This window comes from Micromesistius poutassou (genome assembly GCF_964030765.1).
Source record: "Micromesistius poutassou genome assembly, chromosome: 15".
NCBI lineage: Eukaryota > Metazoa > Chordata > Actinopteri > Gadiformes > Gadidae > Micromesistius > Micromesistius poutassou.
The window spans coordinates 18,748,790-18,769,645 of NC_140285.1; the positions used below are offsets into that span (position 1 = coordinate 18,748,790).

General features: G+C 43.4%; 1 protein-coding gene across 2 annotated transcripts; it reads right to left on the reverse strand.

Moving 5' to 3' along the window:
• Nucleotides 1-149: 149 nt before the first annotated feature.
• sdcbp2 (syndecan binding protein (syntenin) 2) lies at nt 150-18,430 on the reverse strand. Of its 2 annotated transcripts, none has more exons than XM_084480300.1 (9): nt 18,253-18,430; nt 12,894-12,945; nt 12,630-12,723; nt 10,938-11,038; nt 8,649-8,804; nt 5,816-5,991; nt 2,854-3,025; nt 2,595-2,686; nt 150-1,677 (listed from the first exon to the last, which is right to left on the reverse strand). In XM_084480300.1, exons 2-9 carry the CDS (start codon nt 12,942-12,944, stop codon nt 1,623-1,625), a joined length of 897 nt encoding a protein of 298 aa, XP_084336426.1. In that variant the 5' UTR covers nt 12,945; nt 18,253-18,430; the 3' UTR covers nt 150-1,622. The 2 variants fall into 2 exon arrangements, with proteins under 2 accessions (XP_084336426.1, XP_084336425.1); XM_084480299.1 differs by having other exon boundaries at nt 8,649-8,807; nt 18,253-18,429.
• Between the last annotated feature and the right edge of the window lie 2,426 nt (nt 18,431-20,856).

A 20,856-nucleotide genomic window follows, 5' to 3' on the forward strand; every position in this document is an offset into this window, starting at 1 on the left:
AAAAATTACAAATGATTACTTTTAATTTTGATATTCAAATGCTGAACGAAAGAAATCATCTTTAACTCAATGCAATGTAAATAAAAATATTTACAATAAGCAATGCAAGCCAAGTTTATGCCAAGAAGGGACAAGTAAATAGAAACTGAAAGACTTTATTTGTTTATTGTTTGTTTTTACTATCCGGGTTAAATTCATGTAACTTTTAGGATTCTTATAACATTGTACAGAGTAATGACTTGTTTTTCAGATTACTTTTCCAAAATCCAAAAAACCTATCCATGCATTAAAAAATGAACAGCATCAAAAAGCACAGCATTTCTAAAAATGGTTGGAATGAAAAATGTGACAAAATTAGTAATTTTTAACCACACTAATCACAAAATGAAAAGAGTAGAGGGAATCCCCTAATAATGCATAGCAAAATAGAACGAAATGTATCAACTGGACCCTTGATTTAGAGGTAAATGCATTGATTTGACCATGCTACACTCTGCATAAAAACAAAATAAATTCCCTTTACTTAAAATAGAAAGTACACGCTTGTATTCAGAATCAATAGGGAACACATATCTCGATGAAGAAAATGAAAACCACTCAAAAGGTAGTGGAAAGTGCACTTAGTGGATCTGTCCAGCAACAATTTATAATCTCCCAAGCTTAACTATTCCCTTCGCAATGACATCTAAATGTCAACATTTACAATTTAGACTTTCAAATAATTAGTCTTGGTTACCAATGACACTAATATGCAGTGACACACTTTGATGTCTTTCCTAAACAACAGTGCACTGAGGGCGTTGTTTGAGCTTCACAAGGGGACATTAACAGGACTTTTGTGAATAAGGCCAAAAGCTCAAGTAAAATATGGTAGTGGGCTTTGGTGCTTCCCTCCCTGTTCTGGAAAACCTAACCCCTTCACAATGTGCCATCACCTAATACAATTCAACTAAAAACTGTAACCCAAGTCCTAATAATGAGCTTCTCAAGGGCAGGGATATGAATCTCCGCCATATCCACAGGAATAGCCCTGTGTAATAGTAAGTGTGATTGAAATGCACACACAGCCAATTTGAATATTTCCATTCTCATAATGGAGGTTACCATAAACACACTCGGGAGCCAAGTCCGGGGAATGGGAGCACAGCCGTGATTTAAAGGAAAGGTTGGTTGAGGACTGACCATATAGGATCACCAGCGTTTACAGCATTTTGACAAAAGAAGTGAGCGGTCACTTGTCTCCATCTCATAAAGGAGGAAGCTCTGGAGTCACGGTAGCATGCTTTAAAACAACATATTACTGTCCTTAATACAAAGGAAGGAAGGAAAGCACAGACCACAAGAAAGTCCAAACTTTAAAAAGGACAATAAAGTCATGATTATGAAAGGCAAGGACATGGTAGAAATGGAACAGGCGTGTATGTAAATAAAGTAGATTGATAGCAAAACACATAAAATATAGAAAAGCCATAGTCATGTTAACGACACACAATTGTGCTGTCGACCATAATTATGAAAAAAGTTATATGATACAATTACAGACACGGTCAGGAGTAAATGGTTAAAAAAAAAAAGGTAGAGAGGGGAAGAGACGTTGATGTGTGAAATGTCTTCAGACGGGCTCACACCTCGGGCACCGAGTGGTCCATGGCCGACCTCAGCAGACCAGAGGACATCCTGCAGCAGAGCAAGAGCACATCCATGTTAAAGAGTAGCAACACATGACAAATCAACCTAAAACAACTTGTAGGTGTAAATGGGTCCAGAAGGTTACATAGTTGTGATATGGATTGATCCTGATCCAAATCTTGCATTAAATCAAGTTAGAAGAAAATGTAGGATAGGACGTAAATCTGATTGTAGCAAGTGGAGATAGCAAAATCCTGAATATGAATATTTTAAAAATGTATTTATTTTTAAGTATTTTAAGTTTTTAAGTATTTAAGTGTACCATTAGTGCAAACAAAAAAAATCTTCTTCAGAACCATAGCTTCAAATGAATAACTTCCGATAAGCATGTTCTATGGAGTCCCTGAATAAAAATAGTTGGAATGGTATTGATTGGGTAAAAGAATGGCAGACTTATGGCAAATTCAATGCTGTATATGCTAATTAGAGAACATTATTCTATTGTGTGTGTGTGTGTGTGTGTGTGTGTGTGTGTGTGTGTGTGTGTGTGTGTGTGTGTGTGTGTGTGTGTGTGTGTGTGTGTGTGTGTGTGTGTGTCAGGGCAGAGCTAGTGAGCGGATGGAATTTTGTAGGAGCGCGGAGCACTTTTTAATTTTTTTTTATAAAAAACAAAGTGGAAAAAACACTTTCCAAGCACGTAACGATAGATTCAATGCTTGTTTCCCAACCATATTTTCAGACATCTTCCATTCTAGCCAAGCTAGGTTGCCAACCAGCAATGGTTATCATACAAAAACAAAATCTACACCCATATACCTTTTCAGAAATGTTGACCTTGTTTCACCTTGAGTGTACCGAAAGCTGGTCTGGCCCATGGCATATACAGTGCTCTCACTATGACAGGATTTGTTCTAGAGTTGATATTTCTTCAGTTAGGGAGATTTTACTGAACGTCTGAATGGTACCTTTTGATCATGTGCTCATAGATGAACTTGGGCATTATGGTGATGGTCATTGCAGTCGGAGAGGTGCTCAAAATGTCCTTGATTTGTGAATCCTGAAAGCACAAATGCAAAAATGTTCACTTTTGAAAACAATTCAAACTACCATATTTTTCATAAATATAAATGCATACATTTAAGGTAAATTGAACCAAAGAAATGGTTGAAGTCATTTCAAGTGATGGAGTCTATAAACACTGTAGTGGAAGCGCTAGCAGCTTACCTTGAGTCCAATCACGTTCTGTCCGTTGATCTCACAGATGTAATGGTCCGTGAGCAGCCCGTTGCGAGCCGCAGAGCCGTCCTTCACCAGAGAGGTGATTTTGCCAGACTTGTAGATGAAGCCTACGTGGCCGGAGCTGTCTTTGTGCATGGTGATGGTGCGCTGGAAGGGTCTAGAGACAGACAATATGCAGATATAAATGTGTAACGGGGGTACGCTTCCTGGTACTGTATATTGGGCGGAAAGTATAGTAACTAGGGGCAACGGTGTGCGCGAGTGAACGGAGAAGAGTAGAAAGAGTCAACGGGGAAAGAGAGAACGGAAAAAAGAGTCAACGAAAGGGTATAAGAAAAGACGGAAAAGTGTACGACGAAAATAAAGTTAACGTTACGAAGGCCTAGGAATATATGTCAATAAGTTGGTATATAGGGCAGTAGACCTAGTCGTTTGTGGCATTCGCGATCGTTAGTCATCGTTAACCCTTTACTCGGCGAAGAGAAGCGCTAGCTTGTGGTTTCCCTGGCAACGGACGGACGCGTAACAGCCAGCCCCGGGGTTGACCCTACCCGCGGACTGCCCTGCCATTCACGGACATCTCGGTGACCCATCTCTCCGGACCATCCCGGTACTGGGTTCCAGTTTGTTTTTAAATCGCCATCACATCACACGCACCCATAGAGGAAGAGCTCCTCCTGTACGGTCCATTCATATCACACCATAGAGGAAGAGGTCCTCCTGTACGGTCCATTCATATCACACCCATAGAGGAAGAGGTCCTCCTGTACGGTCCATTCATATCACACCATAGAGGAAGAGGTCCTCCTGTACGGTCCATTCATATCACACCATAGAGGAAGAGGTCCTCCTGTACGGTCCATTCATATCACACCATAGAGGAAGAGCTCCTCCTGTACGGTCCATTCATATCACACCATAGAGGAAGAGGTCCTCCTGTACGGTCCATTCATATCACACCATAGAGGAAGAGGTCCTCCTGTACGGTCCATTCATATCACACCATAGAGGAAGAGGTCCTCCTGTACGGTCCATTCATATCACACCATAGAGGAAGAGGTCCTCCTGTACGGTCCATTCATATCACACCATAGAGGAAGAGGTCCTCCTGTACGGTCCATTCATATCACACCATAGAGGAAGAGGTCCTCCTGTACGGTCCATTCATATCACACCATAGAGGAAGAGGTCCTCCTGTACGGTCCATTCATATCACACCATAGAGGAAGAGGTCCTCCTGTACGGTCCATTCATATCACACCATAGAGGAAGAGCTCCTCCTGTACGGTCCATTCATATCACACCATAGAGGAAGAGGTCCTCCTGTACGGTCCATTCATATCACACCATAGAGGAAGAGGTCCTCCTGTACGGTCCATTCATATCGCTCGCGCGCATCGCCTGCACAGCCGCTGGCCGGAACGGTATTGAATTGTTGCGGGACATTAACGTCATCATACACTCGGACCTATCCTACAAAGAAGGACTGTACAAATAGAATCAGATTATATTGTTGCACTGCTATTTATATGGTTGAGTTGTTTGGTAATTGTATATTTCTTGTAGAATTTATGGTAAGCGTGAGTGAGAGTGTGATTGGGCATTAGACCACCAATATCGAATGGGTATACTGTAATAGTTAATATTTGGAGTAAGTACACTGAATTGTTTTTTTAATCTATTTATTCTATTTACAATTATACTGTGATAGTTATTTAAGTAGATACTTAGAGTAAGTATACTGAATTGTTTTTATCTATTTATTATATCTATATATGTTTAATATCTTATCAAATACGTACTAGGCAGAATAATAAATGTTCTCTGTATTTTGCATTGGCTACCACAGATACTGGCCCTTGTGAGTCTTCATTGATTAGGTTAACAGGTAACATACAGGGAAGTGGGATCCCAGTAACACACAATTTTAGTAGCGGATTAACGCTCCCGCTACATATGCTATAACATATGCTTACTCACCCAACACAACAACCCTCTATCAAAGTCACATTTTGTGTAATCTAGATTATAGTATAAGCAGAGTCAGTCAGTGGCTTGTCAAGTGGAACACAAAACATTCAACAAAGAGCAACAATGGAGGACGTCCAAGACGGACGGCAAACTTTTGTGCAACATTTTCTTCAATAAACGAAGCTTTCACCGTTGACCTTTCACGGGCACTGTGTTTGTTTGTTTGTTTTTATCCCCCTGTCAAGCGGAAGTGACGATTCTGTCGACCAATCAACGGACGGCGTAGGTAGCTCCACCTTTTCTGCACCCTTTCAGACCGCTTGGTACCCCGACGGAGGAGTACCGAAAATAGGACGGCTCAGCACGCTTATTTTGGGACCCTGGCCAACTTTTGGTGGTGGAAACGCCAATATAATGGCCCGTTTGGAGTGAGCGGTACGGTACGGCTCAGAGCGGGACGGTAACGCTAAATCTGGCTGGCGTTTCCACCGCCGACAGTACCCTTTATATGGTAGGGCCGGTTTAAGGCGGACGGCGATAGCCGCGGCAGCTACGTAACCATGGTGACATCATAGCAGCCTGACACAGTGTAACAGGCTAATCAATTCAATTTCAGACCGCGCGCTACCCCGAGCGGTCTGTTTGTGGTGATTTTGTGATCATTGTGTTTCGTGATCATTTTAGGTACTCCCATAACTTTGGTGCATTTCATCTTTGTCAACTTTTACATTGAAAACCTTTGTAACTGATTCAGACTTGTGACTAGGTTTTTGAATACTTTACATATAGAGCCGAAATTAACCCAAACCCTTTCTAAGAATTAGTAATTATATACTATAGCTTTAGTGCTTTTGTGTTATTGAAGAAAAATATTGATAAAAACGACCAAAAGTGATGCATTATTGAAGTGCTGAATGTAATGAGGCTCATGGTGACAAAGAGGCCCTGAACCTCCATAAGGAAACACAGGACCCACCGGTCTCTGACGATGAGCTCGATGCGGGTCTCGGAGGCGGCCTTCAGGGCCTTGTGGGCCTTGTCCAGGCTCCAGCCAGCACAGTTGTGCCCGTTGATCTGGAGGACCTGGTCACCGAAGCGCAGGCCGGCCAGGGCAGCAGGGGAGTTAGCTTGGACCAGCTGGATGAAGACCCCCTGGAGGGAGGGACACAAGAGGGATATATATCATATATATAATATAAGGATGAGTACATATAGACAGGTTCAAAAGAAAAAGCAGATCCAAAGTTATGTTATGAGTTATGTGAGTATCTTAGGAGATACATGGATCGATTCACTGCGGTTATGCGCCTCCCCTTTTGCTTCATTCTCCTCCGTCTCTCAGGTGTTCCTGATTGGAGGAGCTACTGCCACTATCGGCAGCTCCTGGCCGTTGTCCTGTTGTGCTGAGCTGTTAGTAAAGGCTTTTTAGTGTTATTAGTTAGAGGGTCTGTGGATCGTAGGTTAGAAGGAGGAAGTCCTGGACTGTGTTCCAATATCCATACTTCCATGAGTACACTTAAGCGTAGTACACTAACCGCACTCACTGAGTGCACTGATTTTCAGACGCCAGTGTCATTCAAAATCCAACACTCTGTGCTGCACTGACCGCTTTGAACGGTGAACAGCTATAAAAAGCTATAGAAGCTACAGAATGACTCCATTAATGCGGGCTATGTGAAGATGCTCCGACGTTGGCTCAGCCTGGCTCCGCCCTCTTCCGCTACGTAGCTAAGATGGCTGCGGTTGAGTACGACAGTATAGTGAGTACGGATAGTATGGATACTGGAACACAGCACTGGTCAAGGCTTCCTCCACGCTTTAGTTTTTGTTAACAGTCCTCCAGTTGTTGGAGTTTGGGATTAGGTTAATAAAATGGTATTATTTAAAATGTTATTCTGGCAGCTGAACCACAAGTCAGTTATAATGGGGGGGCCTAACAACTGCATACTCCACTTTCAGAGTTAACCTATTCCCACCAGAATGCTTCAAAAGGTTATATGCATCTACATTGATATAGACAATAAAAGCAAATAAAGCCCTGTATTTCATTCTATTTAAGCATCCTGTTTACCGCCAATCTGTTTATCCAGCCAAATTGACATTCATGTTGAAGCTTTTGATTTGATCAATTCACACACTCAAAGTAGAGAGAATAATTGCTATGCTCTGCAGAGCCAGTATGAAAGTTTTTCTAATAAGAAAATAGACCACTTGGCTGAAATGTGAGCCCAACACCAGGGGCACAATAGAGCATAGAGGGTGAGACTGAAATGATACTCATTTAATAGCTACCTTCACTTATTGATCGCTTCTGTCCAATTCATCCTATAACTTTTTAGGCCAGAATATGAATGTGTCATTTCAACTTCAACTGGAGTGGATTTAAAATAGAATTTCATGTGATTAATCGTGAGTTAACTCACCAATACTATGCGATTAATCGCTATTTTTCAATTCTATATATAAACAACAGTGATAGCAGCATATGGAAATAAACAAAACACTAGGGCTGGGTCCACCAACATGGATTAACTCTTAAACTGGATTAAATCAACGTTTAACTTTTAACCATGTTGCACCAAACTTTAAACCTAGTTTAAACTTAGTTTAATATTAATCCTGGAAAAATGTAACCCTTTGGTAATCTCAGTTTAAACTACACTTAAAACTACTTAAAAAGCAAGTAATTTTAAATGTTAGTGCAATCCAGCCTAGGCCCTGCTTTATAACATAAAATTATCATTTAAAACACAACTTCAACAAAGGAATGCATGAGGTCACAGCAATGCCTTTAAGGAGAAAAGGACCACTATTTTCAAGATAAGTCTATGGACATGAAACCAAAGTGTGGCTGAGCTTTGTATCTCCCAGTCTGCTGTAATGAGCCTTGTAATAAATAATGTAGCTCTGTAGCTGAGATGTCCAAACTGTCTGCAGGTATCGCAAGAGAAGGCTTTACTGACGACTCCATGTCAATTTCTCCTATTGTTTTGTTGTACAAGGCAGGTATTGCTGTCTGGGAAAAATGTGTAGAGGGAGTAATAGTGTATCGCGGGTCAAGAATGTAGACTCTTTAACAAGAACTTTGTTTGTGAAGCCTGTATTTTATACCAGAGAGAAGATCTCATGTCTGCCTATGAATGTTGCTATTGCTGCGGTGATTCCTTGTAATACCAGTACCAGCCACATATTGTTTCCTGGAGGCTCAAGGAAGTTAAGGCTGTTTGGTTGCTGTAAAGAAATGCTGCATCTTCAAGGGACTGCACCTCAGACTCTGCAAGAGTCAGTTGACTTTATATTTCCTGTGTTAATCTTGGTTTATACACCTATTTTCTTGATTAAATGTTTATTTTACAAGATCCAATAAATTATTTAAGTATTGCTCTGTTTGTGCTAAACCGTGCACCTTGGACCTCTACGATCAATACCAATACACCTCCTGTTTTAACACTCATATGTCTCATATAGATTTAATATTTACAAATTAAGTTGTTTTTTTAACATTTTATGGAATGCCTCAGAGATTCAAATGTTCTAACATTTAGCTCAGCACTGTCCCCTGATGCAGCATGCTCCATCGTGGTATCACAGCCTGTGGCATAGCTGTCCCTCTAGAAATGCTCTGGTAGAACCAAAGCTTAGAATCTCTAAGAACATCGTCAATCCTTTCAATATATTTCTGTATGTGTGATTCTGTCTTTGTTTGTGCTGTATCAAAACAGTGAACACATTACTGTTGAGTGTTACTGTACCTAGTACTGTACCCAGTAGCTGCCTGCCCAAGTGGTCCTTCGCTGCAGCAAACTTACGTTGTCTATGGCTCTCAGTCGCAGGCCGATCTTCTTGTCCTGGTCCTTACATAGGACGACCTCCCGCAGGCCCGGGCGGATCTCAGCCCTCCTGATGCCCACGTCGGCCCCGGTGACCGGCCGCACCATGCCCCCGTAGCCGGACGCAGCGGCCACCTGCTGCATGGAGAGCACCAGCATGGAGAAGGAAACATCAAGATGAAGGCCTTGTGAGCAAGCTCTGTTTTTTCACTTTAAAGTTGAATTAGGTTTTTGTTTTAGGACATAGAACATATAAGAATTACATGCGGGTAATGCAGTTTTTGCGATGATCTAAATACTGCATATATTCAGACGTATCCGCCATGTAGACAGAAGAGTGGAAAGCAGGAAGCTCGCTCCTTGTGAATTCTCCAGACTTTACACTACGGGCCTGGCCAGGTATCTCCGGGTAAACTTCAAGTGTTCATATGTTCTGTGTCACAAAGGTGTGTCCCTGAAGGAAAGTAATATCCGCCTTTTTACTCTTAAGAACGTTTTTTTCTATTTAATAGCATGACCTCTGCAGTTCCAGCATAGCTATTTTAAAGAACTAGTCATTATCAGTATAGTTTAGCTTGATAATGATCATAAGCAGATAGTCTAGGTACAGTGAAGAAGTGAGAAGGGGCTTCATGGACTTAACAGTTTACAGAGTTGTACAGAGGTTTTTCAAAATGGACCATAAAAAAATAACTTATTTCTCACACTATTTTCAACGATTATTTAGAGCATATTTCCTTTCGGAATGTTAGTTTACTTTTACTTTGTGATTATTTCATGGTTTGTCTGTCTCTTCTGAAACAAACTGTATTTACTAGTGTGTATCCCAAGGGTATTAGTGATGTTTATATTAGCTATGTTTGTAGCTCCAGCCACCTTATTTATTTATTTAAATCGGCTGCCTGGTTAGTTTTTGTTTATAATACACTGCGAATATACATCATGGTCATGTAAACAAAACGTACAGTGATGTCACTGCTTTGGGGTCAAGTCTTAAAGGTCCCATAAAGTTTTCACTTTATGAGGTATTCTAACATTGATATGAGTTCCCCTAGCCTGCCTATGGTCCCCCAGTAGCTAAAAAGTGTTATGGCTCATAACACACAACACAATAACGCAAGCTTGCATAAAGCTCCCATTTGGTGTAAAGACTAGACTGGGTCGGGTTCTCTGAGGTCTCTGGTACTTCCACAATGAGACTCGTAGTGGGGGTTATCTCGGCCATGGTTGAGAAGGAATTGGGAACCGCGACATGGAGGAGAAAGGGATTGTTGCCCGGGATTGTCTCCCGCCAGAGCCCCGCTGCCCGCTCCAGGGCTCCGGCGGGAGACAACCCCGGGCAACAATCCCTTTCTCCTCCATGTCACGGTTCAGTCTGTACTTAATATTGACGTGGAAGAATCAGAGGCGTCTGAGAACCCAACGCAGTCGTTTGAGATTCATAATATCATCCGGAGGCTTTTGACCATGATAATATATATTATATTATATAGATATCTAAATATAATATGATATTATTTAGATGTAGAGCACCCGGAGTGTTCAGTGTTCCACTGTAAACACTAGTGCATGGTACCGTGGCAACAAGCTGCTCACGGCCACACCCCCACCCTCCACCTTGACCCGCCTCTAAAAACGGCATGTTTGTGGAGAGCTCATTGTGGGCGTGGCTCGTAGTGGCTGTAACTCTGCACCAAGGCTGCATTTCTTGAACGTCTTCAAGTACTGTATTAGGGGCCCACTAACAGCTATATATATATATATATATATATATAAGCATCCATCAAGTAGCATGCCTTTAATGAAACTAGTGATCGACCGATATATCGGCCGATATTTACGTTTTTTACGTGTATCGCATCGGCCGATTTTATTAAAAGATTTTCCCTGGCATGATTTATAGACAGACAGTTCAATAAATGTTCCTTTTTTAAATTGAGACTTGCAACATTTGTTATCAGTGTCATTTTTATGATTGAGGGAGCAGAAGCAGGACAGGCAGCCCGTATCGGTCTTCAGCTACGGCTGATGAAAGAAATCAGTATCGGCCCTAAAAAGTCCATATGGGTGGATCCCTAAATGTGACCATTCATATTGTGTGCACCAGTTTAGAGAGTTCCTGTTACAATTCACAGCATTAGTTCTATGAGAATAGCCAAGCAAAATTAGTATTGTAACTTCAATACAATATATATTATGACCCCCCCCGCCCGCCCTACAAAGAAAAGAAGATTACATTTATTCACACACAAAACACACTTTACTTACATTGTCTGCCACGGGCACCAAGGCTAGGTTCCTCTGAAGCTCATCACTGTTAAGACTCAGACCCATGTACTCGCCAAGATCCTCCAGATTGGGGTACAGGCCTGGAAGAACCATCAGCAAGAGTGAGTGAGTGAGTGAGTGAGTACTGGCGTGTGTGTGTGTTGAGGGATTTGGTGAGGCAGATTGATCAGAGAAAAGGAATGGGAAGACCACGGTTAGAGAATCAGCATGAAGTGCAAGGTATTTTATATATAAAGTATTGGGAACCACTGGATAACTAGACAACAGGTTTATAAAATTAGTTAAAGAATTCAGCCGTATTGCCCATCATTTAAATTGAAAATTAAACCTGAGTCAGCAGTAGTGGGGCGCATTCCACCAGAGTGGTAGTGGGGCGCATTCCACCAGAGTGGTAGTGGGGCGCATTCCACCAGTGGTAGTGGGGCGCATTCCACCAGAGTGGTAGTGGGGCGCATTCCACCAGAGTAGTCGAATGCGCCAAGACAGACAGCGAAGGACGATGGAGCCTGAATGCCGTCATGGTGTGCGCTATCCAGCGCCACAAGCCATGTTTCCACAATGGTCTACCCATAACCCGTTCACCATAACAGAGAAACAGCTGTTCTGACCTGATTTTTTCATCACAATAAATTGTTCTAGTTATACAGATAACTTGTTATTTTGAATGCCGTTTGCCGTATATTGAAGTCACAAATTGATAGTCGGTATTCTGTTAACAAGCGTAAAGTGTGAGCCCAGGTTTCGATGCGGCACATTGTCTGCTAAACAGACAGTGGTAACAATCAGTGTTTAATTACGTTACCTTTAGGATTGACCACCACTTCTATATTGACTTTGTATCAAGAAAGAAAGAGGTGCATGTTTCTGCACATGAACGACTTCATGTCCGTCTACGCTTACTCCTGCACGTTGCAGAAAAAATGCAACAGTAACCCCTGGTGTCACACTTTATGATGGGTAACAGAACAAGGTCTAACAACGGCCTGCAAAAATACTGACATACAACCGGCCGTAAAACCGCTGTTCTGTAGGACTAAGCTCCACTCCCCTCCCTTGACCTTTCTTGACCTTAGAATAGCCTCAATCAACAAAGACAGACCATCCATAGAGCAACATTGGATAAAAAAAACATCCATGCCTCAGACACAGTATAACAGTATAAAGGGTACAGAAGATGGACAACAACAATGAACAATGAAATACTGGGGCTGTACATATGGAGACACATGTTTAACATATGAAACACTGGGGCTGTACATATGGAGACACATGTTTAACATATGAAACACTGGGGCTGTACAGACACGTGTTTAACATATGAAACACTGGGGCTGTACATATGGAGACACATGTTTAACATATGAAACACTGGGGCTGTACAGACACGTGTTTAACATATGAAACACTGGGGCTGTACAGACACATGTTTAACATATGAAACACTGGGGCTGTACAGACACATGTTTAACATATGAAACACTGGGGCTGTACAGACACATGTTTAACATATGAAACACTGGGGCTGTACAGACACGTGTTTAACATATGAAACACTGGGGCTGTACAGACACGTGTTTAACATATGAAACACTGGGGCTGTACAGACACGTGTTTAACATATGAAACACTGGGGCTGTACATATGGAGACACGTGTTTAACAGAGGACTCACTGGATCCTGGCATGCAGTCTGTGGCGGGCTGTGTGTTTCCCTCAGTGATGGCAGCCATGGGAGTGGTGGTGGTCAGGGCTAACTGGGCCTGGGTCTTCAAACAACCAAGTAAACATTTAACTTTCGACAACACAAAAATATATCTTTTTGCCTCACAGGAAGAGAAATGTCAGTGTTGACATGAGCATCAAACAACATCTTTAAATGAACATAAGGCAAAGGCATAGCATTCTCATACATGAGTGATTTACTACTGCTACTTACCTTAAGCACCTTGTCCACCTTCAGGTCCTCTAGGGATGGGTAAAGAGACATACTGCAGAGAGAAAGAGAATGAACATGTTTATTTTATCATGGTGACTAGGGTCTTAAAGAGGCTGTGACGCCTTCAGTGAGAGGGAGGGTAGGGGGAAGTGAGGCCATCTGGTCAACCACATCAGGGCTGCAACACTGTACAAATGGTGGGCCAACCCAACAGCAGATCACCGTTTATTAATATAACTTTTCCTTTGTTATAAATGTTAACAGGTTTTGTGTCTTTATTTAAAAAGGTGAGGTGTGCAAGTTTTCCAGATTTGCAATACAGCCGTTTTAATGCAGCGTCACAGAACAGACTAACGCGGTGACATGCGCTAGCTTCAGGGCACTGTATTTCATAGTGCTAAGGGTTAGCTTTTTTTTTTAAGGGGTTTACTTAACCCCTCAAAAAACGTCCAAAGTCTAGAGTCTAATGACCATCTTCAATAGAACAAGATTCAAGCTAGTGCTGAGTCAGTGTTACTCTAACACCGTCACAGAGTGATGGTGTTACTGACCAGTTACTGAGACCGCACTGTGAGTGAGAGGAGGCGGGGCTATGTGGGCGCTGTGAGTGAGAGGAGGCGGGGCTATGTGGGCACTGTGAGTGACAAGAGGCGGGGCTATGTGGGCGCTGTGAGTGAGAGGAGGCGGGGCTATGTGGGCGCTGTGAGTGAGAGGAGGCGGGGCTATGTGGGCGCTGTGAGTGAGAGGAGGCGGGGCTATGTGGGCGCTGTGAGTGAGAGGAGGCGGGGCTATGTGGGCTCTGTTTTCCCCTTCTAAAGACCAACCTGCTGGCCTCAAAGCGGCGACGGGGTGTACACAGGGTCCGTACCGAGGCTTCGTGGTCTGGGATTTACTCCCTGTCAGGTTCTACCAAGGGCCAACAGGCTCGGTACGGCCAGATGACGACTGAACCTCGGCTAGCTTCAGCAGGCTCTGGCCCTGTCGCACAACCTGGGTGACAGCAGCTCCTGGGGGTCTACAGACTTCTTGGTGCTCCAGCAGTGGTCTGGCGGATGAGCGCCACTATCTAGGTGGTACCAACGGTGGAGCACATGGCCCAAGTCAGGGAGCGGCAGAGCCCTCGGCCTGCCGGTAGTGTCCGGGTGGCATAGGAAGGGCATCCCGCTGTTCAAACGCTACAAAACCTAAAGACTAGTCAATCTAATTCAAAGTACAGTCGCTGCCGGCAGCCATGGTGTAGCCGCTGACGTCTCTGGCTTGGCAGCTCGAGGGCGTGGAGCTGCAGGGTCGACATCCAGTTTGTAACTACTTCTGGACAAGTGCGCCAAGCCGCTCATGTATAAACGAGGCAAGCAGCGAAAGAAAATAACGCGCAGCACAGCCTGCTTACGTTTGAAAACAGACAACATGGGCATCAATTGTGTGGGACTATTCCAAAGTTTCTGAAGAAGATAGGTTGCTTGTTATTTGTAACAAATGTTCCAAGCAAGTTCCACGAGGAGGTAAAAATAGCACGAGTTTCAATACGTCAAACCTGATAAATCACCTGAAACATAGCCATCGATTCGACAGAGTTTTGAAAGCATATGAGGACGGCCAGGCTGCTCAAGACGCGCGCAACTTCAAGCCAGCCGCAAAGAAGCCACCAGGACTTACACACATTGGTGAGGCTTTCAAAAAAATCCAAGAAATTTGCCAGAAATTACCCACGGGCTAAGGCTATTGAAGAATAACTGTGCGTTCACACCAAACGCGACGGGGCGACACGATTCCATACAAAGTCAATGTAGAGACGCGAATCGGGCGAAATTTGTCGCTAGAAAAACCTGCGAGATTTGATTGACGGCGCGACATTTCGCCCTGTCACGGGCGAGCGTGTTCACGAGGATTTGCAGTGCGACAATTTAGCTGGAGTTGAAATATTTGAACTTTGCCACGACATTTGCGTGATGAAAGCCAATCAGCGTTCACTCTCTGGGTGACGTATCCTAACAGCCAATCAGCATTCAGCATCCGGGCCAACCGTTCCCTGTACTCCGCAGTGAACCACAGCTTGGATGCGTGACAAAATTCACCTGACATAACTGCACAGCAACAGATTATGATTTGTCGCGCGACAAAACTTCAGCGACAGTCACACCAGAAGTGTCTTCTGGTGTGAACACACAGTAAGGCTCAGTCCCATTTCTCTCCCCTTAACAAGAATACTTGATTTGAGTGCCCTTAGCTGCAAGTCAGCTACCGATCTGGCCAGTGTTCAAGGGTTGATTTTAAGGAAAACAGCACTCCCCATAGCTCCCTTAAGTATTGGGACACCCTACCCCTTCGCATGAACGTGCAAAATCTAGGGTTAGGGCTCAAATCTAGGGGAAGGGGGAGAATTGGGACAGGGGCTTAATCATGGAAATGATGGCACTTGACGAGCAGCCCTCCGCCCTCACTGAGGACAGAGGCTCTTCTCACCTGATGAATCACTTGGAGCCACGGGTTACATTGCCTAGCCACCGCTACTTTTCTGATGTGTGCCTTCCAGCTAAGTATGATGCGATCCCCAAATGTATTCACTTTGATAACAATGTGAACATCAGCTTCACCATGGATATATGGACTTGTGATTTCAGCCCTGTAAGCATGATGAGTCTGACCACGCAGTGGTTAAATATAGTCTTTCAACTATACAGATATATGACCACATATACGTCAGTGGAGGCTTCTCCAGTGAGGAAGATCCTCCTTAACATTGTTGGGAATAAAAAGTGTAGATTGCCCAGACTACTGTAATGAATTAATGCCATTAAATATGACTACTTTAATGCCTTTGTATATGTAATGTTCGTTTCCTGGGTAAAGGGACATTAGCACCTCCTATCACCTATTGGATATGACTACTTTAATGCCTTTGTATATGTAATGTTTGTTTGCCTGGGTAAAGTGACATTAGCACCCCCTATCACCTATTGGATATGACTACTTTAATGCCTTTGTATATGTAATGTTTGTTTGCCTGGGTAAAGGGACATTAGCACCCCCTATTGGATATGACTACTTTAATGCCTTTGTATATGTAATGTTTGTTTGCCTGGGTAAAGGGACATTAGCACCCCCTATCACCTATTGGATATTACTGCCGGAGGACGTTCCTCCCTCAGCCTCCATTGACTACCATTAATTTCTCTGGCACTACTGGAGGCCGGTGAATAACATGGGGTTCAATGGGAGAGAGGAGGAAAGTCCTCCTCTGAGTGGGTGGGACTAGCTAAGGGATCTAAATCGTGCCAACGTCTATTCACGAATAGGCTAGAGCCCTGGCTGCTCTATGAACCAATAAGCAGGAGCCCTGGCTGCACTATGAACCAATAAGCAGGAACCCTGGCTGCGCTATGAACCAATAAGCAGGAGCCCTGGTTGTGGAGCAGCCCAGAGGGAGGGGTTATCCCCTCAAGTCTAGTCCATGAGAACCCACAAACCCACTAGAATACATGGTTTGATGTGAATATCGTTATGAGCTATATTAGGATATGTATATTTGTATTGGACTTGATACTTGATTGTCAGTGCTAAGACGGACAAAGGAGGGTGGAGAGAGAGGGTTAACCCTAATTGAGGGTTCACCCTTAAACAGGTGTACTATACTGAAACCTGATTGTTTGTTCTGAACCATATTATAAACAACAATTGACCACCCAACTAATTAGGTTGCTTCTGAAGGTAACAAGGTGTATCAAATTGAACAGGGATTGAATACTTTTGGGGAAAAAAATGCATTTTGTATTTTCTTAAATATTTTGGGCCGTAAAAAAAATGTTACTTACTAGTAATTAATTAAAAGTATCCTCATTAGGGGCCCAGCCCCCCTAGAGGTCTCATCCTAGAACCGCCCCTGGTATAAAGGGTGTGTGTGGGGTGCAGTTCTCCCAATGTTGACAACACAACAGCGTTATAATGAGCGACGTTCTGTATGAAACAAACCACACACACACTGTAGCTTTATACAGCAGGTTGTCTGAGAGGCCTAACCCTCTCACTCTGAGGCCTAACCCTCTCACTCTGAGACCTAACCCTCTCACTCTGAGGCCTAACCCTCTCACTCTGAGGCCTAACCCTCTCACTCTGGAGCCTAACCCTCTCACTCTGAGGCCTAACCCTCTCACTCTGAGGCCTAACCCTCTCACTCTGGAGCCTAACCCTCTCACTCTGGAGCCTAACCCTCTCACTCTGAGGCCTAACCCTCTCACTCTGGAGCCTAACCCTCTCACTCTGAGGCCTAACCCTCTCACTCTGAGACCTAACCCTCTCACTCTGAGGCCTAACCCTCTCACACCTTGTCCGATGTCCGCTCGGCCCTCTGCACAGAGCTCCCTGGGTGGTGACGTCAGAGGGCCTTTCCGAGGCCCTCGCCTCTCGAGCAGCACAGCGGACGGTTCACACTCACACACACACACCGCAGTGTCTTATTTAAATGACAGCGACGTAAGAGCAGATTACTATGTTGACGACCGTACAAGATAACCACGATCAGAACAAACTAAAGAGATCCAGGTCCACTGGCTCTCTGAAGACATCCCGTTGTTGTTGTTCGGATGGTTTTACATTGCGTCACACATCAGGGTTACCTTGTGTGTGTTCATGTACGTTGAAGTTGAAGACTACAGCCGACTATTGTAAAGAGGAGATCATACCGTGCTTTAGGTACAGAGCCCAAGGGACCAAACACAAGAATTAAACTGTTAGGCCTCCCTCCACAACACGGAACTGACGCCTGGCGCCCCGAACTGGGAACACTGGGTTACACCGGTGACACTGACACTGGCTCTGAGCATTAAGTGATATAGTGACACATATTATAGTACTCAGGTTATATGATCAACAGTGACAGAGATAAACCTTCAACCCGACAGCACAGCAGCATGTCGGCAAACTGCGAGTTCATGTCAACACTCAAATGAGACGCACGTCCCTCCCACACCTATGATGAAGGTGTGATGAAGGTGTGATGAAGGCGTGATGAACGTGTGATGAAGGCGTGATGAACGTGTGATGAAGGCGTGATGAACGTGTGATGAAGGCGTGATGAACGTGTGATGAAGGTATCGGTATTAAGATGAGCCAGGACAGCTAGCCGTTAGCTCTGGTGCTATAGTCACATAGCACCAGAGCTAACGGCTAGCTGTCCCTGGGTCAGACTAGAGGAGTGTATACGACAGTACTGTATTACTACATTACTGTATACTACAGTACTGTATACTGCAGTACTGTATACTGCAGTACTGTATACTACAGTGTAGTCCTAGAGGTAGATAGCTGTAGCTCTGTAGCTCCCGTTAGCCGCTATGTGCTCAGCCGCTACATTAACACGTACCTTCACAGCCTGGACGAAGCTCGGACTGGGGGAACAACCTTATTCAAATGGCGATGGGATTAAAAGCCGAAATAAAGTTGGATATGTTTCTCGGCTCGTTATAACGATTGTCTTAAACCCAAATGCAAAAAGAGAAGTCCCTCCTCGCTTCCTGGTCCACGAACACAAGGCGATGCTGACGTCACAAGTCCCGCCCACAACCCGAGGTGCACAATCCCATCACTTATTTATCACTTACCATTAGCATGAACACACCACAGTGCGCGCTGCCTGCTTGTTCTGGAACATTCTGATTAAAAAGTCAGAAGTTATTGACAACTCAATTATGTTTAATTATAAAACGGGGGGCCTAAATCAAGCGATCTGATTGGTTCCCAACTGTTGTATATTGAGCGTATACACACAGCTATGACGCCCGTTCAGTTTACAGAGTTCAGTATCACTCCGCGCCTAACTCTAACTGTTGTTTATGTATATATAAAAGCGATAGCGTAGTTCACTGAAGCCTAAAAAACATGTTGATTGCTGGAGAGGGTGGAAATGTTGTAAAGCAATAGGCACACGGTCGGAAATTTAGCCTACTATCGAGTTCGAGTGAACTCGATAGTAGGCTAAATTGCCGGCGAACCGAGCTACCGTCTCTAGCCTTCTCTCTGAAGGACGCTACAGTGCGTTGCATAGCAACCGCCGTACACTTTGCCGGCAGCCGGGAGGGACTACTTTTTTGTATTCGTTAAAAAAAATGCTTTTCCGACTTTCTAGCTTTTTCAAAATTGAGGGTGTCTATGACTTTCATTTCGCCATATTTACGTAACCGTTTTATAAAAGCAATAGATCACTTCAGTCAGTGATATACGGTCATTATACCACAGTGAAGGGGGTCGAACAACGCCCCTTAACTGTGGTATAATGAGCGTATACCACAGCCTGTCGTGATCTATTGCTTAATTATAAAACGGGGGGCTTAAATCAAGCGATCTGATTGGTCCCCAACTGTTGTATATTGAGCGTATACACACAGCTATGACGCCCGTTCAGTTTACAGAGTTCAGTATAGGGTTCTCTCTGGAGACTGGCATTATTTATCCATGTTCAGTTTTCAGTCTAATATTGAGGAACCGTTCATTGTTCCCATAAATGAATGTTCCGTTAAGTTGTTGTGTTTTGCATGGTGTTATATTATTATTATTATTATTCATAATGTTTAGGAACCGTTCAATGTTCTTAGTAGAGAATTAGCAGCCGTTCAATGTTGCTTCTGCTGTGTTCTAAAGAAGCCTTCTGGTGATGTGTTCATTACATACATTACATACATTACATTACTATGCACACCTGCTCCACTGTTGCTTAAACCAATAATGGAAGCCAATTAATAGGCAATTGATTGTCTGTGTGGATGGAAAAGGTGCCATTCAAAATGAACCATGGTAAGCAAGTTTAAACGGTTCAAAATGTTGCCCACAAAGGTCACGTCACATCACAATCATGTGAGGTCTTTAATAGTGTATTTCAGCACGCTGTTCTTTTGTCTTTAATAGAACCATTGCAACACAGAGAGTGCCAGGATCCTGGGCATTTGTTTCAAACAAGGTGATGGAAATGTTGGATTTTTATATGCCTTGTGAAATGTGCTATGCATTGAACTATTATCAAGAAATGTAATTGTATTAAATATATGTAAGCAATAGATCACGACAGGCTGTGGAATGTTCTCATTATACAACAGTTGCGCGGAGGGACGGCGACGTAAGTATGGCGACAGTAAGTATGGCGAAATGAAAGTCATAGACACCCTCAATTTTGAAAAAGCGAGAAAGTCTGAAAAGCATTTTTTTTTAACGAATACAAAAAGTAGTCCCTCCTGACTGCCTGCAAAGCGTACGGCGGTTGCTATGCAACACACTGTAGCGTCCTTCAGAGAGAAGGCTAGAGACGGTAGCTCGGTTTAGCCTTCTATGGAGTTCACTCACCGTGTGCCTATTGCTTTACAACATTTCCACCCTCTCCATCAATCAACATGTTTTTAGGCTTCAGTGAACTATGCTATTGCTTTTATATATAAATAAACAACAGTTAGAGTTAGGCGCGGAGTGATACTGAACTCTGTAAACTGAACGGGCGTCATAGCTGTGTGTATACGCTCAATATACAACAGTTGGGGACCAATCAGATCGCTTGATTTAGGCCCCCCGTTTTATAATTAAACATAATTGAGTTGTCAATAACTTCTGACTTTTTTTTATCAGAATGTTCCAGAACAAGCAGGCAGCGCGCACTGTGGTGTGTTCATGCTAATGGTAAGTGATAAATAAGTGATGGGATTGTGCACCTCGGGTTGGTTTATATGTACAGTAACAACTCTGTATCAACTCTGTTCCATCATATGAAAAGAATGTAAACTGTTGTTTATATTTTCACTCATTCAGTATTTCTATTAATGCTGTTTGGCATAATACTAACTGGAGATGATGTCTTTCAATAGAATAATCTCATTTGTTTCAGTTGCCATCATGCCCGGTGGAGATCATATTTGCTGAGGTGGTCCTTCATGGTGGAGACAGAGCTCTAAGGACCCTGTCCCTGGTGTGGTCCTGCTGTCCTTCA